Source organism: Aquila chrysaetos, chromosome 8 (genome assembly GCF_900496995.4).
Source record: "Aquila chrysaetos chrysaetos chromosome 8, bAquChr1.4, whole genome shotgun sequence".
Taxonomy (NCBI): domain Eukaryota; kingdom Metazoa; phylum Chordata; class Aves; order Accipitriformes; family Accipitridae; genus Aquila; species Aquila chrysaetos.
This window is the reverse complement of record NC_044011.1, coordinates 38450859-38476732: the sequence shown is the minus strand read 5'-3', so window position 1 is coordinate 38476732 and position 25874 is coordinate 38450859. Positions and strand designations below refer to the sequence as shown.

The 25874-nt window shown below is 43.6% G+C and overlaps 1 protein-coding gene across 3 annotated transcripts in view; it reads right to left on the bottom strand.

The window, feature by feature from the left end:
• Positions 1 to 8159: 8159 nt before the first annotated feature.
• The window catches only part of SLC24A3 (solute carrier family 24 member 3), a 187332-nt gene continuing 169617 nt past the window's right edge, over positions 8160 to 25874 (bottom strand). For all 3 annotated transcript variants that reach the window (XM_030021792.1, XM_030021794.1, XM_030021795.2), the window contains 2 exons: positions 11981 to 12046; positions 8160 to 10943 (listed from right to left, as the gene is read on the bottom strand). In XM_030021792.1, the coding sequence (XP_029877652.1) occupies positions 10794 to 10943; positions 11981 to 12046 (216 nt within the window). In that variant the 3' untranslated portion in view covers positions 8160 to 10793. The remainder of the gene's footprint in view (positions 10944 to 11980; positions 12047 to 25874) is intronic.

The window sequence follows — 25874 nt, the reverse complement described above, 5'->3', positions numbered from 1 at the left end:
ACCAGTGAGAATTACTGAAAGAAAAGGATTGTTTCTGAGAATCTACGATGAGCAACTCAGCTGATCTCTGTGCTTGACAGAATGCGGAAGCTCACTTCATGCAAATCTTGAATGTTATACAAACCTTTATGAAAGATTGATGCAGTACTTTATGCAATCAGCCTTTCTCTTCCAATTTTTAATTTTCTAATCTGAAAAATCCCCAAGCCTTCAAGAGCTGATGAAATACAGGCTTCCAGTTCCCCGCCCTGCCGCCCCAATACATTCTCTGTAAAATGACTCCATCCGTTGCTCTTGTATTTCCAAACAAGCCCTACTGTAATTTACACCGATAGCAATGATCTGACATATTCTTCTGCAATGGAGATCTACTGACCTACCTGAAACCAAAACAATGCAGTGGATACAGAGAAGTATCGTGTTTGTGAGTGGCGGGACCATTTTCACTGCAGGATTTCAAGGTGGAGACCTTGCCTGCTGTAATCGGTAACCACCCTGTCATAAATCTGGGATAATAAATGTCAGCTTCACCCAAGCATTTGCTAGCGCACGGCATCAGTTTTAAAGAGAAATCTTCACATTTAACCAGAGCCATTTACTGTTAAAGGGAGCTGGGGAAAACTAGACAAAGGAAGATTACTTCCTTACTAAAAGATTACTAAAAAATAAAAAACCTCAAAAAAATTTTAAAAATCTACTTGTTGGTATCTTATGAAATGTGAATTTTAATTATTGCAAATGGTACCTCGTGACAGCAATACTACAAACGTTAGAGTGCAATGAGTATTTGCTATTTATATATTTCTACTCTTATTAATCAAGAGGTGAGCACCGCAGAAGCATCTTTGGGTCTCTCAGCATTCCTCAGCTTCTCTACTAATGTAAGTTAGAAGAAGCATCTGAGAAGGACTCATCACTTTTTGCGGCCATTCAAAAGGATGGTACGATGCTTTTAATGGCTTAGTCTGCTTGGTCCCTGGTTCACGAAAACCTGGCCTTAGCTTTAGGTGGGGACTGAAATTAGGTTCCTAAATCTTCTGCCAGCATGGGAAAATGTTTTCTTGAACCAGGGGCTCAGCTCTTAGGGTACGATAAATAAATAAATAAAATGTATAAATACTTCAGTGCAGAATTTCCTGACCCCCTCAATGTTTTGTGCATACTCTTTAATTTTTCAAAGCTGTCTTTATGTTCAGAAAATGCAACTGGAATTTCAAATGACTAACAATAATTACAATAGAAAAATTACTGAATGTACAAAGATAAGCTGTTTAAGCTTTTGACCTGCTATATTATATACATGCAACTGCCATGCACCACTCACAATACCTTGCTAATACAATGTGGAAATGAATAAAAACTAGTAACCATCTCTTGCATTTATTAATAGATGGGTGTAAGGCTATCTTAAATACTGATACACTTAGCATCCTAGCAGTTGCCATGATAGGGGTTTATTCCTATGCAGATGGCAGCTGTTTACTGCAGGGCTTCATTTTAACAACAGTGGACATACTATGTAAAGTATATATATATATATATATATATATGTTGCTTGAATATAAATCTACGTTCATACATTTAAAAAAAATAATGCCAAAAATCTGCCAATCAATTGTATAAACTTATGACTGAGTCCCTCAGTAAAACTAGTATAGTATAGTATAGTATAGTCTGGCTTCATAGAGCGTAAAAGGCCCAGGTCAGATCTATAATCACTTAATCAGATCATTTATGTTTATTGTATAATGAGTGTCTTTGCATAACCGGAACTGAGCAGGGTTGTATCCACTTCATTCATTTTGAGGCAACTTAAGATATAAAGTATCCTCATACCTGCAAATTTCCCTTTGAAGAGTCTTTGAAAGACATCCTATGAAAAGTCTTCCTATGTACTGCATAATGAGTGCTTATTTCAACGGTTAGGGGCATTTTAAAGGCAGACAGTAGGCTTACACTGTTTTGGAGTCGGGTTGTTTGAGATTGGTGCGCCAAGTAAAGATCCCCTTGCATTTTCTCCCATCAACTTACTGGATCAAAACCTACACGCTACTTCTGCTAGCCCAGTGCATCAATTCTGTGTTAAGGAGGATGTGGGTTTGCCTTCAAAGCCAGAGGGATTCAGCTTATGAGATAGAAAGTGGAAGCAAAATCCTGAATCCTTGCAGCCCAAGGAGCAAGATAAAAATCTTAAGGAAACAAGCAGGCAGCTGTTGGGTATACAGGGATGTCTGCTTTTGAAAATGATTTCATAGCGCATCCCAACATTTATATAGGGTCTGTGTATCTCATCTCTATCAGAAGTCCTCCTACACACAGCATCTTAGGTCCCAGAGAGACATGCCCTCCCAAAACAGCTGTGCTCCTAGAAGTAACTGCCCACTGAACTGCTTAAACAAACTCCCATTGTTCTGACACTGATCAGAGCGCAATCATACAAGCAGTTCTGCCAGACAGATGGTAAGCTTCAGCGAAGAGATAAGGGTGTTTGCTGCAGAGGGTCCACAAGGGTCACCACCTCTTCACCTGGTACAGCTGCAGCTAGAGCACATCTGTCTACGCACTTGTGCCCTTGATGGCGGGATGGGAGGGTGCACTCTGTATTTGTACATAGCATGAGGAAAATGAAAGCCCTCTTCATTCAAATGATCACAAACTACACTACTGCAGGGTTTATCTTCTCCCTTGCCTTTGCCCAGCCTCATTCCCTTCTTCCTTTACCAAACAGCTTAGTTCTTGTTATTTTAGCATTTGCTAAGAAAATTACAAGATATAATTCTAAGGCTGTAACAGCCAGGAAGGAGGTTTGCCTTCTGCTAGGGATTGCATTTGGTTTCTATAGACACAGTGTGGCATCCTACTTAGCCATCCTATAGAAAATTAACCCTTTCTCAACAAAGGCTGTCCTCAACAAAGTGAAGTCGAGAAGTGACAGGGATGCTTATACAGGACCAGGTCCTGCAAACTGTCTTTCATTACCACAGTCCTGCCAAGGGTAATTAATCCTATTTACACAAAATATGCATCAGGACTCAAAGTCAGGATGTAAAAAGCATGTTTTGGTAACCTGACTTTCAACTTAATTTCATGTGCTGGCTCAAGACTAGTCAACAGCATCAGAAAGACCTGGATGTGACCCTTCATACTTCGCCGTCTTTATGCCTACAGATGCAGTTGCACAAAGCTGGGACATGGGAGGGGACTGCTGCTGTGGTATCCTAGCTCAAAGTTTGCAATGCAAAACTCTTTTTCCATCTCCCCCAAAAGCAAGCTGGATCCTCAAATTCAAAAGCCCCCACCCAAGCCCTGTGCACACTTCAGAAATGCGAGAGAACATCAAATGAATTAACTAGCATATGGCGAGCAGAGGGACTGCCCAGCTCTCCTTTTTGCACTAGCAGGAGCTGCTGAGAAAGCAAGGTGAGAGGAGCACCCTGCTGCTGGTGTGCGTTGTTAACAGACCAGCTGGACGTCTGCCTGCAGGGTGCAGCAGAAAGTATATGGCACAACCCCATCGGCAGACTGCCCGGGGCTTGGGCTTGATCCAAAGCCCTTCTAGCTCAGTTAAAAACCCTGCTTTTAACTTCCGGAAGCTCAGCATCAGGTCCTGTTTGCACAGGACTGCTACTAACACAGGCTACTGCCTTCTAGAGAGGCATACAGGAAAGCCATAGACCACCTCAGGGCAAAATCTACAAGGGCAACTCTACCTTCCTAAATAGCATCAGTAGCAAAAACCTCAGGAGCTGACTCCCAGTGAACAGTTTATAAAACTTTTACAAAGTCTTCTAAAAGTCACTTCCCTTATTTTAACCCAAGGCCCATTCGTTACAGGCTTTCCCCATCAGAGTCACCTGCTCACTGACCACACAGGATTCTGCCCCCTCCCCTGCCATGGGAACATTTTGCTGCAGTTGCTCCCTACGAGAGCCCCCACTCTTAGACCGCACGTGCTGCTTCTGCTGGGCACTTAAATAAACCCTGCTGATGCCAAAGAGCTGGATTCACTAAACCAAATTTCTCAGCAAAGCACTTAAGCATGTGCTTAGCTTTCGATACACAGACCTCTGCACAACAAGGTATGTGCTTCAAGTTAAGCAAGGGCTCTGGTACTTTCCGGACTTGCAACTTAGGAGCCTGCCCGAGCACAGCCTGCCCAAGTGTGCCAGGACTTGAATTAGGCCAGGGAAGAGGTGCAAATGCCCACAGTCCATTGCACTGGGGTGGGTATCACCCAGGAATGGCAGGCAGCGTGCTCCCCCCACCCTCCCTCGGGAGCAGTACTTCGGGCAGCCCTGAGACCCTGTGAGACCTGGGCTCAGAAGTACACCCCAGCTGAACAGCGCTGGCCGAGGGCAGTGGGGTCTGCGGCTACCCCAATAGCCTCTCCCACGATGTGCTGCCGGTCAGTGGGCACAGCTACGCCGGCTGGGACGAGAGCTGCCTGAGGCCCAGCTTTCTCAGGAGCCACACCAGCCATAGGAAACAGAGGCTGCCCAGAACAGAGACACATCCCAGAGGACACGAAGGACATCGGTGCTCCTGCCATCCCATGGTTATTTCCCTTTCAAAACTTTGGAACTCCAACACTCACTAAATGACAGTGATTGTATGGTAGCCGTGTACCCGTACGCTGATGGTACAGCTTTTTGACAGGAATTATTACAACAGGTCTCCTTCAGTGATGCAGTGGTTTGCTACCCAGGGGACTGCTTTACTGAAATGACCCCACCAGTTGTATGTAGATCTCACTGCACGAGTGCAGAGGTCTTCACTTTTCATCCCTAATGGCAGTTACATATCCCTATGATTACTAAAACTTGCTTACATTACGGTCCTCTCTCTCCACAAGACATTTCTGCAGTTAACTCCTTCTGCAACCAAACGTCTGTCTCTACGTGCACGAAGTGAACGGAGCGCTTGTTTCCTCACCTGCTCCAGCGCCTATTGGCCAGGAGACAACACTGAACAGAATTAAGGTAAGACTTGGTCCTAAGGGAAACCTGTATTTCTACTATGAAAAGAAGCAAGTATCATTCCAAGCTAGCAGGCAGTGACCAAGGGGTGGTGTGCACCAGCAGCCCCCTTCTTTCATTACAGCATGAGATAGACAAAATGTCCAGCAACAGGGATTACTCCTCTGGGAATCCAAGCTCCTTGCTTCGCTTGCCAGGCATGCCGATGGAAAACCTCAGAGGCAAATGTTCAACATTTGAGCAGATCTGTAATCAGCTACAACCGTACTCATCAGTTCAGGCATGCAATGTTATATTTTCCCCCAACTGGCAATAAAAAGGTTATGTTAAAACATTGCTGTAAAATTATCATGTTGTTTTAGCACCATTCAAATCCTACCCGGCAGACGAAGATTATATTGACAAGATTTCTGTCACATTGTTTTGGTGTGGAAGGTTTAAAACTTGTTCTGCAAGGCTATTAGAAAACGTACCATGATAAAGTAATTTTAACTATATAAATACATTACAAAATCTGTTGCTTTAAACAAATTGTGCTTTTTTAGAAGCTTTCCTGAAATTAGATGTTTCTGCCCAAACTTGGATAACTTGGCCTAGATCTCAGGCTGTTTCAGGGTGGTGAACAATAGACTTCACAGCCAAATTATATCCCCTGGTGCACAATGAAACGAACTGCCATTTCTTCCCTCATTGCTTTCCTGTTTTCCAAAAGGCATGGATTTGTCCACACCTGAGACTGATTCTTGAGATTCAGACAAACAAGTCAAAGCAGTTTGGGTGGAAGTAGATGCATTTATGAAATATGCTTCAGATTTGAGGCCACTAAGTGCTCACAGAATATTCATGTAAATTCCCTTAAAGGTGCCTAGTTGTATTAATAGTTATTCATTTATCTATTCAGATAAGAAAATAAAAAGTTCATCTTTAAAAAACAAAGTGCAACAGTCCTTTTCAGGACTTACTGCTGCAAACATGTACACTGACCCTACAAAACAATCATTGTGGTTTTGCCATTGATTTCAATAGAGGTCAACTCTCACTCAAGTCAGTGAATACTGAAAACTCTCTTCCTTTAACTTTAAGCCTTGCATTATACTTGGTACACCCAGTCAACATACTCAAACTCTGCATTTCCTTAAATTTGAAGTGAAGTGGCTGAAGTCTTCCAAATACTCAAACTTCCACCGCTTTCCTTAAAAACCTGGCTTTAAACTGATTCAGTTAAAGTTGTACAAACCTAATATGGACATTCTTACCTGGATTTAAGACTATTTTAGACTAACTTACAGCAGCTACTGATCAAGTGAAACTTCATGAATACAGGGCAGATTTAAATCCAGCTAAGCATGGTCCACTGAGATTGATTTTTAAAGTATATATTTAAACAAGTTTAAAGCTCCAGTGGTGTAACTTTGAAATAGACAAACCTTACACTATTGCATCTCTGTGAGCTTTATTTGAAAGGATTAGGGCTTCCAAAAAATCTTGATATAAGAAACATTTGTTAATCAGCAGAAAGTTATGGTTTTCTAAAAAGTTATCCAACAATAGTCAATCTACATTTTATCTCACAAGTATTTATATGGTTATTTGGAAAAGGCATATAAAAATTCCTGACAGCAGGATATTAAATGTGACCCTCAGGTTGCTCAACTTTCATTGAACGTTGTTCTTCTAAAACTAGATTGCTGTTCTACCTGATTTGTTTCGTCAAGAAAAAAGCCAGTCATGCATCTATCTGAATGTTAGGAACGAGCATTCTTTTTCACAAGCACTAATATCACAAATCCGAAGTATGCTTATCAATTAATTTCAATGACACAGCTGAGGACAGAAAGCTGAAAACAAAGCAGGCAAGTAGCATCACAGGAAAAAAAGCCAAATTATCCCAGTGAAAGTCTCATCCCATGCACACATTTCAGGTTGGTGTTCCTAATGCAGAAACAATCTACCAAAAAGTGCAGTACATTAAAAAAAAGAGGGGGGGGGGGGGGGGGGGGGGGGGGGGGGAGCAAAAAGGAAAAAAAAAAAGGCAAGTATAAAATTCACCTTTGGTAGGGACAAAAGCAGTTTTTCCAGCATGTCTTAAGACCTCCTCATATCATATCCTACCATTCTGCCTTTGAACCACTGTCAAAGGAAGGCCATCCACATGTCGAGCAGAGTTGAAACGAGCAAGGGATCACATATTTAAATCAAGTCAAAGTCAGAGCTGCAGTGAAGTGCTCTCCACTGAGGAAAAGGCTCTTTAATCTCTCTGAAATACTCATTAGCAATCATTTGAAACTGCTAGGAATGGAAACAAAAACAGTCGACTGGTCCAAAGACCAGAGCAGCCTCAGACATGAAGGTGACCCTTGCTTTCAGAAGAATAAAACCACAAATGAATCACAGTCATATTCAAAAACCCAACCCAACCTGGCTTCACCTCTGGATCCCCCCAACCCCAACCCCTGGGCCTTTCCACAGCCCCTTTGTGCCTCAGCTCTCTGCTCCCCCCCAGGCAGCCACCCCCCAGCCACCCCCCGAGCCCCAGCCCCACCATGCCCCGTCCCCATCCCGCCCCACACCCCCAGGGGCTCTGCCAGCCGAGGTGCCCGTGCAGGGCAGGGGGCAGACGCCCTCGATGGACGCCAGTCCCATGGCCCCGCGCCTCAACAGTGGCCCACGTCTTGGGCAGCAACGGGTGCTGCAGAGCTTCTCACTGGGAAACCGAAGCCAGGCGCTGGCTGTCCCCCCTTTCAGAGCCAGCAACTTCCAGAATCCAGCGTCGGGAGGAGAGAACCCCTCAGACTCAGTCCTCTGCTTGGCTCAGTGAAGTAAAGCTATTAATATGCACAGCATTTGGATATAACTGTCTATGTGAGTTTTAGAGATGTTGTACAGGAAGGATGCTAAAAATTGCTCAAGTTTTTTGCTTTGGGGACTTTTCCACAGGCTTCGATTATGCTAACAAACTTGAGAGGCTCTCTTTTGGAGACAAAAACAAGAGTGCACACATTCAGTTGGTCTATCCTGTTCCAAACCAGGTCTGCACCGGTTGATTTGGTTGCAAATGGTAAGCACATCTCACTGAAACTGTCAATATAGGAAGTGCTCATCAATTCATATATGGCACAGATAACGGCAGTTCAATGTACCTTTTGCTTCTGCTTAGAACAAACAACTTGCACAACACACAAGTGTCAAAACAAGGTATTTCAGGTTTTACACACAATGCAAAGCTACGATATACTACAGTATTTAATGCACACCAATAGGAAAAGTTCCTAAAAAATACTCATGCAGTTTTTGTGCCACGGGATAGGTAATGGCTATTTCGTAGAAATAGATCCAACTGGCTCCATTGGAGCAGCAGTATAAATATTCAAAATAGAAGTAATAATAGGCCCTGATGTGAAACTTCTCTTTTTTTTTTTTTTTTTTTTCCCTTCCCCAAATCTGTCCCTTCTGTCAGCAAGGAAACACTCTGCTTAGGAGCAACTGCATCTTGCTACGAGAGTATAGTGGTGTGTTTGTGGGGTGGATTTTAGTGAAGTATGCCACATTGTTGCTAACATTGTTTGATTTAAGGAAGTATTTTAGGCATTTTAGTGATTGTTATTATTATTATTAATCTCATTAACAACAACAGAAAAAGAAACAACAGCAACAAAAAAAACAACAGGAAGGTACAGTGGGCTTCCTAATGCAAGAGGACTTCCAGCAGGCATAGTTACAAGAAGGCTGCTCAAACAACAGGTTGCATAGCTCAACAAGTAGCAACACAATTGTTTTCCAGAATGAAAAACAATGATGCAGGCATGTCATTGACTCTCTCTACTACCTGTCCCTGGACCCTTCCTTCTTCTTGCCAGGGATCCACAAGCACACTTTGTTCACCGAACCCAGCGGTACACAGCTTTTTCTGCTGGGCTTTGACACGCACAGTGCAACAGCTGCCAGCGCCTCCACACATTTAGTGTAACAAAGAAAGAAAACCAGGTGCTGAGCTGAATGGAAACCACAGGGTGTAAATATTTTGATTTACAACATTTTCCCCAAAGAAAATTAAACCAAAAAATAATTTCCAAAAGTGCAAATGAAATAAAAATTGGCTTTCTGTCTGTGAATGGGGCTTTTTTTTTTTTTTTTTTTTTTTTTTTGAGTTGGGAGGTTTTTTTCCTGCTATAGCTTAGTATTTGGCATTTTGTTTTTTTTTTTTTTTTTTCCCTTTCTTTTATGTAGGGTTTGCTGTGCCTTTACTACCATTATTTGCCACTGTTTGAACCATAGACAAAAACATTCACCTAGCTGGTAGTATCTTAATACATTTCATAGTAGAACGTATACAAGAAAGAGGAAAAAACATACCAAATGAATCAGAAGTGATCAGTGCTTAAAGTAAATACAAGAGCCAGCACTGGCAAGAATCCACAGTATCAATACATACAAATGAAGCTGTGATGGTGTTTCTCATGGGGTGCAATCTGCCCGGATATTAATACAGAAGTATACAAAATCTAGCAGGGATATTGGAACAATGAATAGCTAAACTTTCACAATAACTTAAGATCTGTGAGCGAGTCTGCATTGAAGATATTCCACATTTTAAAAAGTGCCATCTCTCTGTGTCTTCCTCCCTCCCAAAGGAAGGGTGATGAATCCACATGATCTGTTATCAGGTAAGTTCAACTGCTTAAGACGACAAATATCTGGCCAGGTCCAGTGTATTCTTTAAAGAGTGGCAAATTATGACTTCAGTAACTATGTCTGTGCAAAATATGCCTCTTTCCTTTTAAAGAAACCAGTGTCTGTAACTCATTTAGAAAAGTTCCAACACGTACTTATGTCCTTCTCAGAACAAATAAGACATGAACTATTGAATCCCCCCAAAACAAGAAATCTGGTGAAGCAGAGAAAATTCTGACCTTCCATTTCGACGTGCAGGCCTTTAAAAACCAGGACACCTCCTTGGTAGCCCTCCTGGGCTGGCGATCAAACTATTGCTTGGAAAAACCATAAACAACCTAGTAATAAAACTCCAACATTAGTAGTTAAATGGTAGCAGTGTTTACCCTTTGAATCCACATTTACCTTGCATTCCTCATCACACCTGTACAAGATTAATTTTTTATGGTAAAAAGTCATCATCTGTTGCCTTGACAATCTTCTTTTAATACTCAGTAAATCCATTCATATGCCGAGTACCTTGAATTGTATTCCCATATTACACTGCCCTGTGACCTTTGGATCGTTACAGGAGACCCAGCACTCAGAAGGAGAAGCTGCAAGAGAGGACTTTGATCTCTGGCAATTAAAAAAAAACCCAACAACAAAAAAACAAAACAAAAAAACCCCCAAAACAAAACTAAAAAAAAACCAAAAACAAAACCAACCAAAAAAATTCCCATGATTCTCCTTAAAATCAGCCCCTGTATGATGTACCCTCTTCTGCATTGTAGCAATAGTCTTAAGTCATAAATTAGATTAGTCTTCCATCAAATAACTTAAAAAAAGAAGGAATTGTAGCAGACCAGTTTTACCTGGCTTGACGCCAGTTAGCAGCCAGTTCATCTAGAGTCCCAGTCACACTGTTCAAAAACTGAGCTAGGAAACCACATGAATGTTGAAAAAAATAATCTTCACATCGATGCAGGATTTTTCCAGGTTGTGAGGGGTCAGGGAGAGGGCAGACCTAGATGGGGCCACGGGTCCTATGAACAGTGAACAGGATATACATCACGACTTGGAGGTGCACCGCATTCAGGAGATGCCAGCCGTGGTTTGTATTGCACAGGTAAGAAGGAAGTTCCTCCCGACAGTCTGCCACCTGCATTAGTGATCTCTGCACATTGGCAAGTTCACAAAAGTGAAAACATTGAATTCTGTCATGATGGAGAAACACAGGAAGATGCCGTAAAGGGAAAGGCACACACACCCTAGCTTCTTATCCAGTTTCCATTTGTTCATGTGGACGCCAAAAACCTACAATAAACACAGAGTAAGCCACCACAGCAGGAACATTTTGAATAAAGTGGTAAATGCCCTTCTCAATTACAGGAGCATGTAGATGACTGTCCCCTTACTGATCATGGTCACCTGGAAGCAATCACAATGCAAGTACTGCAACAAGTGAGCTGAAGACCACAGCTGAAGTAAATCAGAGTAGCCCCCTCACAGTCATGGAAGCCACACTGACTTGCATCACCTTGAGTCCTGGCCCAAGGGCCTTAAGTTTTTGCAATGAATTTAATTTTGCCAAGAACAATCCCATTTAGTTCAATCAGAAACATTTTCAAAGGCCAGATTCCTTTTTCTTCACTCAAAATACTTCATGTGCCCCTCTGCATCTCAATCTAGAGCCACACAGTCTAAGGCTGGGCTTGACTTTGCTTAGTTTCCTTCCACACAAACTTCTTAAAAGATTGAAGTCTTGTGTACATGGGAATGGTGCTGGTGTGCAACGCACACAAGGACTCCCTATAGCAGCTGGTCTCATGATTTGGAAGATGTCACATAAATCCTCTTCTCTCTATAATTTCTAGTCTGCTATGTTGGACTTAGACAGGTCAGGGAACATGAGACACTGATTTCAATAGAAAAATTGTCATGTCCAGGCACTATTTGTTCTCGTCTGCATTGTGTTTCAGAAGGTTCCTAGACAGGGCCAAAGCAAACTGTACAGCATTTTGTCTACCTGTCCAACAGGAGAACGGATCTCATCATACATCAAGGGGGTTCTGCTTCAACTCTAGCATGAAAAATAACTAACAATTACTAACGAATCTCCCGGGCTCCTCCCATAAAAAACATACAAATGAGAGCCATCTTGTGACAGTGATAGCTTCTGCAAAGTGCCAGATTAAGGTCTTGGAAAGTTTACAATAGGAATGACAATTCCTACCCCTTAACAACAGGCTTTGCAACCACTATTACAGCTGGAGGTGAGAAAGGAACAGGTGAAGAAAACATCTATAAAAATCACTCTTTTGGAAATGAAGAATGAAAGACTATATACATACTGTGACAAAAACAGATGCCAGCAGGAGACCAACAGAATAGATAAGTCCTCTGCTGTTTAACCGAATCTGTAAAAGAAGGAAGTTTATAGAACCATGTCACAATTTCAAGCAACAGTATTTCTCTCTGCTGATAATTCTGTAATCCTAAACTGCTGAGTGGCTAAACACTGGCTTGCAAGCCATAAATGACAAGTCAGACCATTATATCACAGATTATTTTGCCTACTCCCTATTGCCAAAGAATAAGTATTATTATTAGAGTAGCATCCTTAGGACCTCAGAGCATTTCAAACTGTTCCACCCCCACATGCGCTTTGTCATCCCTTATACTGTTACATCATGCAGTTTTCTTTTTGGCAATTAACTCCTATGTGAGTCCTGTAAGAACAAAGAGGGGAAAAGAAATTTTGCATTCAGTCACCGTATTGGCTTTGTGTGGCAAGGTTTTGGTAGTGTGTGTGGGAGTTACAGGGGTGGCTTCTGTGAGAAGCTGCTAGAAGCTTCCCCTGTGTCCAACAGAGCCAATACCAGCCAGCTCTAAGATGGACCCGCCGCTGGCCAAGGCTGAGCCCATCAGCAATTGCACAGTGGTAGCACCTCTGTGATAACATATTTAAGAAGGAAAAAAAGTTGCTGGGACAGACAGAAATGGCAGCCAGAGAGAGGAGTGAGAACACGTACAAGAAACAACCCTGCAGACCCCCAGGTCAGTGCAGAAGGAGGGGGAGGAGATGCTCCAGGTGCGGGAGCAGAGATTCCCCTGCAGCCCGTGGGGAAGACCATGGTGAGGCAGGCTGTCCCCCTGCAGCCCGTGGAGGTCCATGGTGGAGCAGATCTCCACCTGCAGCCTGTGGAGGACCCCACGCCGGAGCAGGTGGGTGCCTGAAGGAGGCTGTGACCCCATGGGAAGCCCACGCTGGAGCAGGCTCCTGGCAGGACCTGCAGATCTGTGGAGAGAGGAGCCCACGGAGCAGGTTTTCCGGCAGGACTTGTTACTCCGTGGGGGACCCACGCTGGAGCAGTGTGCTCCTGAAGGACTGCGTGCCGTGGAAGAGACCCATGCTGGAGCAGTTCGTGAAGAACTGCAGCCCGTGGGAAGGACCCACGTTGGAAAAGGTCATGGAGGACTGTCTCCCATGGCAGGGACCTCACGCTGGAGCAGGGGAAGAGTGTGATGAGTCCTGCCCCTGAGGAGGATGAAGCGGCAGAAATAACGTGTGATGAACTGACCGTAAACCCCATTCCCTGTCCCCCTGTGCCGCTGGGGGAGGGTAGGTAGAGAATGTGGGAGAGAAGTTGTGCCCAGGAAGAAGGGAGGGGTGGAGGGAAGGTGTTCTGAGATTTGGTTTTATTTCTCATTACCCTACTCTGGTTGGTTGGTAATAAATTGAGTTAGTTTTCCCCAAGTTGAGTCTGTTTTGCCCATGATGGTAATTGGTGAGTGATCTCTCCTGTCCTTATCTTGACCCACAAGCTCTTTGTTATATTTTCTCTCTCCTGTCCAGCTGAGGAGGGGGAGTGATACAACGGCTTTGGTGGGCACCTGGCATCCAGCCAGGGTCAACCCGCCACAGTCACCAATTAATGCTTCACAGTGGGGGAAAATAAACAAGGACATACAAAACCACATAATTTCTTCCCTACTCTTACTCATCTCGGTGAAGGAAACAAGTCAGTAATCTCACAGCCTGAACCTAAGCTGCTGAAAATCATCGGTAATATCAAAGCATCATGGCACACTAGCACAGGCTGACCATTATTTAGCACTGAGGCAAATCAAGCAGAGACAACTTATTGCCTGCAGGGCTGTGTAGAGATATCATCACTAAGGTACCCAGACACATCACAGGCTCTGGCGTAGCCGTCTCCATGGCAGAGCCACAACTACATCCACTGTGCAAATGGAGAACTGAGATACAGGTCCTCAAAGCTGTGGAGCTATTTAACTGCCATTTTTAGAGGCTTTGGAGTCTAACCAAAGGCACTCACCTGCATCTTTAAGCCCTAAATACATTTAAAAACATGATTTTATGACATAAACCTAAAGCTACATAGGAAGGCTACAGGGAGTAAAGCCACCTCTCTAATCCTGTTCCTCAGCTAGGATTGTGCTTCTCCTCAGTTCCCCATTCTTCTCTTCGGGAGCTTAATCACTGTCCCTTTGGGCATTTTTATATGAAGTTCTCAAACTGTATCACCTGCAGTATCGTCAAGGGAGCACTCAGGTGGAGTGCCTCAAGGCATTTCTGCAGGGGCTACTGTGTGAGGGAGACCTCCTCGGGAAGGCTGGCTTCTCCAGGGAAGCAATAGGGAAGCTGGAAGCTGCGGATTGGGTGTCATGGGTGACTGAACTATAAATCTTTAGACCACTTAATATCAATTATTATCTTAAGGCCACTATAAGGTAACACAGTCCATTGTATTCCTCCTTGCACCTTCTATGCAATGAAACCCTACCTGAAGTTGAGTTTCAACTGAGAGTCACAAAACTGTACTATTTAGTAATCGACTATTTAAGTTTCTTGGCAGAGATCAATCTTAGCAAGAAATTATGTACAAGTATTTTTCAAGGATGCTTTAGAAAAGGACATTGCTATTATTTGTCTAGCAGACTTTGATTTTGTGCAGTGCAGGTATATTTTCAGTCACACCACTCAGTCACACCACTCTGCTGCTGAGGTCAAATAGCAAAACTAAATGCAGTGATCTTCCTTAAATGGGCTGGTATCCAATTCTTAATTGGTCAGCTTGTTCTACATTTGTATACAAAGAAAAGTAAAAAACATTAGTTTTTACATTCCTGCAAATGATCTGCAGACAAGAAAATAGTTCCCAGAATGAAAGTTCATCCACCTCAAACACCACATTTTTTTGTAACAGCTGGATTTATTTCTTGGTTTTTAAACTGCTTTTAGTCCAATAAACAATTCAAACTAAACTTCTATGCTACGATATTATTTTCTCAACTGTCAACACAGAAAATAATGGTACATAGTGTATCACTGACTGCTTTTCAGTGATCACATTCTTCGTTAGACTATAAAGAAGCCCATTTGCAAGAGAAGGGGGTATTGCTAATTTGATGATAAGCAGCACTACAATTTCATGAATGCAAGACTGCTGAGGCACTTGTATCATTTTGCATCACAGTCAGGAAAAACTTCTCACCCAAATATTGCTCCCAAATCCAGAGTAATGACTTAGCTTCATTCCCCAAGGACAACTGAGGGGAGAGTCTGACTTCCAGAGTCAAGGAAAGGATTACCAGTTCTGACATTTTGCAAACCTGAGCCTGCAATGAACTCCATACACCCAGGATCCTCTACGCAAATCCATGTTGAAGACAAGGTCAAGCATGCTGCAAAAAGACAGTCCCGGAAGGATTTCTCTATTCTCCTGTACATGCTCAAGATTCAGCATGACAACACATTGCTCTACTTCTAATAAGCCATGATAAGCATGAATAGGTCTTGTACAGCTACTAGACACTGGAATTGTTATAGCGTTTGTACTCACAAGCATCCCACCAATTTGCAGAGCTCTGTTGCTGCCTGAGATTTACTATTAACTTCATGTATGTTAAAACACTGGCTTAAACAAACAGCGCATTTTCCTTCTTTACCGATTTTTGCCATCATAAAAAAGGCTACAGCCGTGATGATTATTTGTTCTTAAAGTTATTACAGGATTTCTTTAAGATATAAGCTGTAAGAGTATGTATGTACAGTGGGACCATTATATTCCTATGGCCATTATATGTAAAATACAATATTCTCACTAGACTAACTGTCCAAAGAAATGAAGGACTTGGATTGCTTCAGAGTGTGAAGGCCAATTTTGGGACTGTCTGCATAACTGAAGGTGAAAAATGTAATGATCCCACTGTTAATGTAAACTGCAGGTTGTAAGTGGCAGACAGGAGGAAGTGTATTCTTGCAGCTATGGAAGAAATCTCTAAGGCCACTGCAGCTTCTATTACCAGTCCTCAGCAAACCTCAAAGTTTTGCTGAAACAAGAGCTGGCTCTTGGGATGAGAGACAACATCAGGTTCTGACCCAGAAGACCTTTTTCTTTGATACCCTACAGTGTGTTTCTTGTTACACTAAGGAGCCAGGACAAGCTAATTTGGGGGCTCTGGGCTCACATAACTGCTCCTGGTAGAGACAGACTTGTCCACTGTGCTTCGTTGACTTCCATGCGTCCCCTCCTCTTCTCCTGCTTCCACTACTCTGAATGGTCCATACATGACACCTAACCTGGATTTCCATTTTAGTCTAAAATGCAAAAAAACCCTGAACTAACTTTGTGTAACTAAAATACAAATTTAAAGTCACCTTCCCTGCTACTCCAAATGAGCAGCAGTTGGCTAGGAAAGACAGATACTATTTTACAATAAATTTCTGTCTGGATTTTGGTCAGGAATTCTGTTTGACCAGTGCCAATATCCGTAAAAACAGTCAGTATGAAATATATCAATCGGAAAGGAATCTACAGGAAAAGGAAGCAAATGAAGCAGCTGGAATTATTCTAGCATGGAAAATGTCTGAATTCAACCTAAAGTGCAGACGCTGCTTCTCAGTTACATCATTAGCCTCCATAAAACCAGCAGACATTTGGAAAGAAGACCATTCCAAAGGCCTCTGTGTCTAATTTGCAGAGGACAGTGCTTACAAAGAGAGATGTTTGGGGCTGCTTTTTTTAGACTATCTGCAAGGCTCCTCTTTGGAGGCCATTCAGGGGAATAAAAGTTGCTATTAAGGATTATTCAAAAGTAGAAAGTGTATGCTAATTATTTATGACAGCTTTATGAATGTAACAGTAACACATATCATGCTGATCCCACACGGGCAAAGCAAACTTGGCAACCCCTTCAGCAGCGTGAGCACCGATTTTGCCTTGCAATGGTACTGCATTAAAACACTTGAGTTTCACTCCAGGTTGACAGTTCTCAACTTGGGCTTAACTAGCAATGCTCCTGGCCTGGGATCTAGTCCAGCTCCCACTGTTGTGCAAAGCAATTAGCTATTCATTAACCCAAATAACAAGAACTTTCCTTTACAAGGTTTGACTATTCCCATAAAAAGAAAGGATTTCCTGGGAGGGGTAAAAGGGTGTTTTCTAATGCAGTTTTCACTTTCCAGTGCTTTTTGCTCCAAAAAAAAAATTGGACCATTTGTTAGGGTCATCATCCGATACCTCACTCTGCCACGGGACAGCAGGATTAAAACCCTTCCATGTACATAGCAAAGGGTGGTTTCCTTGGGCGAGCTAATGCTAGCTGTGGAATGCACTTTGTCAGGAAGCTCATTTGGCTGAACTGGATACATATCACAGCTGGCCTTTCTGGAAGAAAAAGTGCAATTCTGTGTAAAAACCTTGTTGGTGAGCTCAAAGCACTATAAAAGCTGTGCAGAATTCCAGATGTTCCCACTGTGGCTCAGGAGGTGATGCATGCATGGCATCTCCCTGCCATGCCACAGAGCAGGCATAAAAGGGACAGAAGAGGACAAAGACAACAGGTGAGAAGGGCTATAAAACAATGTGAAGCGAATGAAAAATGACAGACAGCTGGAACAAACTGACATTGATGTAAGCCTGTCCTCAAAGCAGATTTGCCCTGGCATGGCTGAGAGGTAGATTCCATGGATGGGTGCTGCGTGTAATTCCAGATGGACTGAGCTTGCAGTATACATGCTGTGGAGTTACTCTATGTGGACACAAATAGGCCAATTAATATGGCTTGCTGTTTATGCACAGAGCAGCTCTGCACAGTGTGTACAGGGAGTCCAGCTGCACGTGATGCATTGCTTTCCTGGCATGTGCTGGAAGTCTGACCTCACTAGACTTTCGCACATGTGGAGAATGGCATACGTTCAGGCACTGTGCCCAGGGTCTCTGGGTTATTCAAGACACACCTGGAGCAAGCTGATTTACACCCATAAGAAACCTCCCTCATTGTAGATATAATTCCTGTTTAAGCCTGTTGCCCAGATACCTCTTACTGTAAAGGTTTCTTGGACTAATATAGCGCTTTGAGATTCTTGCAGACTTTAGAGCTCACATTGAGAAGAGAATGAAAGCTGTCTGGGTTTGTTCAGGACCAAAATACAATGGTAGTCTAGTCTCTGAGGGACATTTTTTGCTAAATATTCTCACTCCAACAAAGAAAGGTCTCTTCAGAGCTAGATGAAACTCACTGCCAAGCATCAGGGGGGCTGCAGCCTGAGCACTTGGAGACATGTTCTCCAGTAAACCTTGCACTGGTGGTATAAGGGGCTTCCAGCATCAGATCAGCCAGCAGTGACTTCCCTGACGCACTCGTCACATTAGAGCATTCCCCATTTACCATAGCTGAGGCAGGTAGGCTTGAGCAAATAGCCCACATAGCTTGGGGCATGAGCACATATTCCCTTCTATCAAATCTAATACTGGGCACTGAGGTATTTAATTCTTGCATTATGAGTAACCAGAGGACTGCTGCCAAAGCTCTTGGCTAGTCTATGCCTAGCTCTGGAAATAGCTCTCTGAAAACATAACGGAAACCCCCAAATAATAATGAAAACAAGAACGTTTAATTCTAGCTATTACTTACCTATCACCAACAGAGAGAACATACGGTTTCAAAGGAGACAGGTTCAGATTTGCTCTAAGTCTGCTGCAACTCTGCACAGTAGTACACTAACTGGTGCACAGCAGGGGTTGCTCATCAGAACAAAAAGGCAGCTATAACAGCTTCCTACTGTTTTATCCTACCTGCTAATGCTAAAGGTTTTCCTACAATCCCCTCCTGTTTGGCCCAGGTCTATGTTACAGCCATTCTGTCCACAGCAATGGCTAGAATCACAAAAGTCACACAAGTAGGTGTGCTTTTTTTAACCTTCTCTCCAGCTCTGGTAGCCTTTCAACATTTTCTAATCTAATACGCACCTATCAATTTCAAAAAGTAATCACACAGAACCATGAATTGTTTTATACTGTATTGTTCAGTGGTTATGAGATAGTTAAACTCGAACTAGGCTGAATAGCCACTGTTCACTTATTTCTCATTTCTCTCATTTTAGTTCTCCACTTGCCTAAATGATCCTTTCTTTTTCTGCATTTGATTTTGGACTACCTGCTGCTGTTTCACACATTTCCCATAAGCCTACAGCTCTAGAAATACAGTTTCAACTGACGAACTATTCCCACTTCTCCGATTATCACTGTAAGTCTGTCCTATTTCTTATTGTGACTTCTAACTGCGAGCACAGGAGCTCAGAAGACTCTGAAATTTGGTACAAAAGCTTAAGAAAAATATGTCCTTGATCTGTCAAATTAGGGTAGAAATCATTCAAGCAGCCTTCTCATGAGACAAGTGCATTTCCTACAAAAGGCAATGGAATAGGTTTTCTCAGGGTATGTGACAATGTGTAAGTTCAGGGAAAACAAGGCTAGCAAAACATTCAAAACTCACAGTAAGGGAGGAGATAATTTCAGATTCTAGCAAAGAGCAGAAAAAGGGCCTCAGCTGGAGTCTTCTTAATTATAGAAGGAAAAGCTCAGTTCTCTGTTCGTTTAAGAACAGGAAATGCTTCTTACCCAGGAGAGAACTGTCTGCAGATGAAATACTCCCTCATACTGCAAGGAGGAAAAATCAACATTCCCAAACTCTCCTTTGAGGTTTGGCTTGTATCTAGCGGCTAAAGCAAGCCAGAAGAATGCTCTGTTTTGACTGATCACACATGAAAGGTTTGCAAGGTTCAAAATCTACTCTGTCTGAATTTGAACAGAGGCTGTCTCCCTGCTTCTTGTGTAGCAAATACAAAGATGCTGCCACCAGCTCCAGCTATTCCCATGCAACTCCTGCAGGCAATAAGTAACCGAGGCTGAAGCTAAATAGCAGAGGAAAACCAATGGAAATAAAAGCAATTCCATTCTTCAGTTCTTTTCTGGAAGTTGCTGAAGGGAAAACACGGAGCTATTGCCAAAACCCAAACTAGTTTTGCTCCAGGGTCCAAATATGAGAGAAATTACCTCATTCAGGAATATTAGAAGGACTCTGCTATGTTTCCAGTCCCTTGGCTGAAAAAGCTGCAGGTCCTCTGTTTGGGGATCCTTTTCCTGCAGTGTCGCTGCCTGGCAGTGGAAATTCAGTGTATATCCTGCATTCCCTACGTCTTGCCACGAGACAGCAGTCTCAACAAACTGGAACTTCAGACATATGCTGCACTCCTGCATGTTTCAATGGAATTTCCTTCTTGGACCTTTTTTGAGACTCCTAAGAAAGTATCCTTGGTTTGCTCTGTATCACACAATTCACTTTGCAGGGTGCACAGCCTGGAGTATGCAACACGGAGTGCTGCACATAGACACTCAAGGTATTAAGCAAGAAATGCAGGGGTTATGGTTGGAGAGAATTCCTGTATTGTTAGGAGCTTTGGAAGGGACCAGACACGTTTGGTCTAGAGACTTTTGGTCTACTATAGTATAATCATCTCAGTCTCCCTGTCATGAAACCAGGGAGCAAATGCAGTCAATACATGCAAACTATTCCAGGAAGCTGGAGGGACTAGTTAGTAGCTTCAGTGCGTACCTGCTGCTGTGCCCTTCCATAGGTTTTTGGGATCAGCAAATAAATTAATCCATTAATACCCGCCAAGCTGCATAATGCTGTTGCAGTGATACCAGCACATCAGGTTGCAGATGCTAATGTGACAGCTGGAAAGAGTCTGGCACCCCAGAGCAGGAGGAGGAGTAACATGTACACAAGTGAAGGGTGATGCTGTGGGAAGCAGGGACCCCTGCAGACACTCAGAGTCACCACCCTGTTGCTATCCTCGACCTTAATGTTTGCCCTGATGACTGACAGATCCACTGAACCTATCCTCCCTCTTCCCTCAGAGGATTTAAGGTGGTCTATATGCAGATACCTGGGCCAGAACGGGGCAGGGAACAGGTACGAAGATATTGGCTGTGAGGACATGAAGGCCAGCTTTGTCCTAATGTCATAAGATTCATCATAGTGCCTTTGAATTAAAACATTGAATAGTAAACTGGTCAGCGAGTAGCAAAGCAGTGACATTTGCCATCTTGATGCATGTTTCTCGAGTGTCCACTTCCCTCTGGATTCTCCGATGTCTAACAAGGCTTGCACTGGCATTACTCCTTCTCTCTCTAGCTGCCGGTTTGCATGAAAGGAATGTAACATCTCTAAGACTTCTAACTTACTGTCAAATTTTGCTGAAACTAGCTAAAGTTATCAGGCAGAGGAGTGATGGATAGACATATGATTATACTCCCAAATGCTGATGTGAACAAATGAACCTGGCTGTTTATTCTTAGGCTAAAATTCCTGTTCTCTAAAATACTCCTGGCTGATGTCTGTTTTACAGCTTCACATCCAAAAAAAGATTCCAGAGGGAAGCAATTGGATGGAAGACACAGAGCAAATGTCCTTCCACTCCGGATTTGCTAGGGCCACTGGGAAAGGATGCTTACAGGATTACAGAGTCAGCAACATGTCCAGGACTCAGAGCTGGAAGAGACGAGAAAGTGAACTATTTCAAAGGTCTCTCTAGGTCCAGAGGGATGCTGCTTTTTCTCCGAAAGTCCTGCTAGCATGCTAGATTAGCTATGGTTGATAACAGAAGGCCAGAGCTGCAGCAGGAACATGGCCAAGTGACCTCTGAGTAGTGGAGATGGAAGCTCCAGTGGGAAGCACAGAGGAAGGCAGAGTTAGTGCCTGGACATTAAGAGGTGTCCAGAAATAACAAGGATTCTTAAAATAATAAACATACAGCTGGGTTAGAGACTAGACATTGCAGAAACAGAAGGGATCTGAAGCTGTCTGATTTTGACTAGATCTGCCTTTTGATGGGAAAAGCATCAGTGGCCTGGCCCAAACCAAGAACTATGGGACTGACAACTGAGTTGAAGGCAAGGGGTGAGGGCAGAGGAGGACCTTTTTTTCTCTCCACCAACACTAACATTTTCCTGGAGAAGCATGAGATGGAGCATTCTCCAGTTTGGGTTTGGACTGACTCCAGTCGGCACTGGAAGGAAATGAATAAAAATCCAGTGCTGCACATTGATGATCACACTGAGACAGACCTGGTTTGTGGAAACAGATACACACAGGTGAGACAGGATGAATGATATCGGAGACCAGTGCCCTGGAGCATACAGTGGTTTTGCAAAGCACTGCCTGGTGTGCCAGCTTCCTACATCACATCATGTGGGTGCAGCCCCCCTGTTCAGGCTGGGGCTGTGACTGCCCTGCAGTCTCCACTAGTGGCGTACCCACATCCTACAGGAAAACCTTTCATTTTAAGTAGGGAAACAGAAGAAGGGGAACTTTCTTCTCTAAAACAGGTGACAGATGCTCGCAAGATGCAGTCTGAGAAGAAAAAGATGGTTTTCCATTCTTTTCTTGTAACAAGAAAGGAAGAATAAAATAAATAATAAGCTGAAACATCCATTGACAATGGGCCTGGGAAAGGGGTAGTCAGAAGTGGGAGAGGCACTTAATCAAAACAATTGCAATTTAGCAACCCAGCACCAGGATGTGTCTCAAGAGATTCAGTCCACTTCCACTTACCTACCGTGTGACTTCCAGCAAGTCCATTCGTCTCTCTTTGACAAGTCCCCTCTTGCTCTTTTCCTGTCTTATCTATTAGATCACAAGCTGTATTTTCCCCCCTCAGGCACTATCTCATAGAGTGAAGTTGTTTAAACAAGAAGTTCTGATTCTGCATGGGGCTTCTTGTGGTTGCCGACAGGTGTATGATAAAACTAGGCAGTAACCGGGACCTTACGGGACAATGCTTTCAATATATTGATGTCTCACAACCAGCCACGAGCTTCCAGGCTGCATCTCATCCGAAGTTCTCTGCTTACCTCAAATCAAAATGCACCATCTGTAAAATGGGCTCTGAAACACCCACCTGCCCTTAGGGAGTTTAAGGAAGGCTCAAACACAAGCTCATCCTACAAAGGGTGCTACAGCATCTGAAAGCACCATTAGCAGTGAGACTGCTCTTCATCAGAATGAAACCCCATAAATCTCCTTCTGGTTGGGAGCAGCTGCTTGGCTGGTTAGTGTGTGAAGCCACTTTTACCGCATGTGGCTGAGAAAGTTCAGAATGAGCATAATCACAGGACACCATGCTGCCACATGCATGTGCACACTGCAGCACAGAGGCAGACAAAGGGAAAGAAAAAGGGAGCAGATCCTCTTCTCCATTTCCGCACACTAACACGCCAGAACTCTTTACACCAGCATTAACAGGGAGCAAAATCTGGCCACAGGGTGTTCTGAGTCAGGCAGTCTGGAACAAGAGATACATAGGGATTTTACGGAGTATGATATTAGAGAAATACCATACTCTGGAGAAAGCCCTGAGTGTTTAGACTTCCAGAAAAATAAGGCTGGAGGGGGCTTCTAGGAGGCTCTTCTGCATTAAAGCTTAACTTTCAAATCACACAGTCTACTTTTTTAGCTTCCACAACAGCTATTACTGCCGTAACAACTTGTTTATTATCTACTTTCAGCAAAAGCTTAACTTTGCCACAGTCCTCTTCTATTAAACATTCTAGGCAGGCAGTCATGGTTTTGGATGGCTACGCAAAAGTAATCACGATCAAGCAAGCTCTTTTTGTCTTTTACAAATCTCTGCTTCCCTCTGAACACAAGATAGGGGCAGCACGATGGCTTTGAGGAGTTGAGATGCTACAAAGACAAATTTGGGTTCTGCCAAATACCAAAGGAGCAGTGCTAAATCATGACTATTCGCTCAGAAATTACCTAGTGCTTCTGACTCACACTCACATTTAGTGGACCAGTAGGTTGGCCTGGGCCTGTGAACCCCCACACAGTGAGCAGGCCTTGCTCGTGTGACCAGCCCAAGGCTCAGCCCTATGGACCTCAGAGAGCAGGAGCTCCTTGTCTTCTGACTCTTCTGAACTCGGTGCCAGGCACATCAGCAGGGCTCCCTGCATAACAAATAGCACCTTGCAGCTCTTAATGCTGTCACCAGGCTACACCTGACCCAGCTAACTCCAGCCTTTTCTTGCAACTTAATAATACCTAAATAATTAATTACTAATAACATGGGGGATGGAGGGGGCAGGCTTGTTTTGTTTTGAAGTCCAATTATCCAAGGATTTGGAGAGAAATCCAGGAACTGCAAGTGAAAACTGAGGAACCTCTCTTTGCTAATTGTGGGGCTGTTTGCAAGACTGCCTTTTCTAACCATGTGATCACACTGTACAACGAACATTTTGGGTGTGCAAAACAGTAGTGACATTGTTATGCCTCCATGAAAGCTGGCTGCTTCTGTTCAGCCACTTGTTTTCATCCTTTTCCACAAAAATACAGATGACCTACAGATAAGCTGCTCATTAAAGAAAGGGATTTTATTCCTACAGCATTGCTTCCTTTTGTCACTCCTGTATTCAAGAAGAGGGAAGACCCAAGAACTACAGGCTGGTCAGCCTGATCTTGATCCCTGGGAAGGTGATGGAGCAAATAATCCTGGGAACTACTTAGAAACATATGAAGGACAAAAATGTGATTGCGAGTAGACATACAGATTTGTGAAGGGGAAATCATGTTTACCCAGCCTGATAGCCTTCTATGATGAGGTGGACTTGCTGGATGAGGGGAGGGCAACAGATGTTGTTTATGTTGACCTCAGCAAGGCTTTTGATGCTCTCTCAAACATCCTCATAGGCAGACAGAGGAAGAACAGACTAAATAAGTAGACAGTGGAGCGGACGGATAACTGGCCGAACCGCTGCGCTCAAAGTCCAGCTGGAGGCCAGTCACTAGTGGTTTACCCCAGGGGTCAATACTGCTTAACGTCTTTAATAAAGAACTGGATGATGGGGCAGAGAGCACCCTCAGCAAGTTCACTGCTGATACAAAACTGGGAGGGGTGATGATGCACCAGAGGGCTGTGCTGCCATCCAGAGGGACCTGGACAGGCTGGAGATATGCGCAGGCAGGAAACTCATGAACATCAACAAAGGGAAATGAAAAGTCCTGCACCTGGGAAGGAATAACCCCATGTATCAGTACATGCTGGGGCTGACCAGCTGGAAAGCAGCTTGGCAGAGAAAGACCTGTTGATCCTGGTGGTCACCAAGCTGAAGTCCGCAATGTACTCTTGTGGCATGGAGCACCAAAAGCATCCTGGGCTCCATTAAGAGAAGCGTTGCCAGCAGGTAGAGGAAGATTATCATTCTCTACTCAGCACTGGTGAGACACATCTGGAGTGCTTGGTCCAGTTGTGGGCTCCTCGATAAAAGGAAGATATGGACTTCCTGGAGCAAGTCCAGTGAAGACCCACAAGGATGATTTAAGGGACTGCAGCATCTGACATACAAAGAGAGGCTGAAAGAGCTGGGACTGTTCAGCCTGGAGAAGAGAAGATTCAGGGGGATCTTACTGCTGTCTATAAATACCTGGTGGGAGAGGATACAGAAAGTGCAGCCAGACTCTTCTGAGTGGTATCCATTGAAAGGACAAGAGGCAACACATACAATTTTAAATACGGAAATTCCATTTAAACATAAGAACACTTTTTTACTGCAAGAGCGGTCAAACACTGAAACAGGCTGCTGAGAGCAGCTGTTCAGCCTCCACCCTTGGAGGTATTCAAGACCCAACTGGACATGGTCCTAAGCATCCTGGTCTAGCTGACCCTGCTTTGAGCAGAGGGTTGGTGACTAGACAATCTCCAGAGGTACTTGCCAACCTCAACAATTCTGTGATTTTCCAGCCTTTTAACTTTGCATTCACTCAGTGATTGTAATCAAGAATATTTCTTCTGTCCTACACTGCTGTCTGAGTGCTGTCCAGCTAACAGCAATAGCAACAGTGACTTCCTTCTAGGACTTCACAGCATCTCCTGCT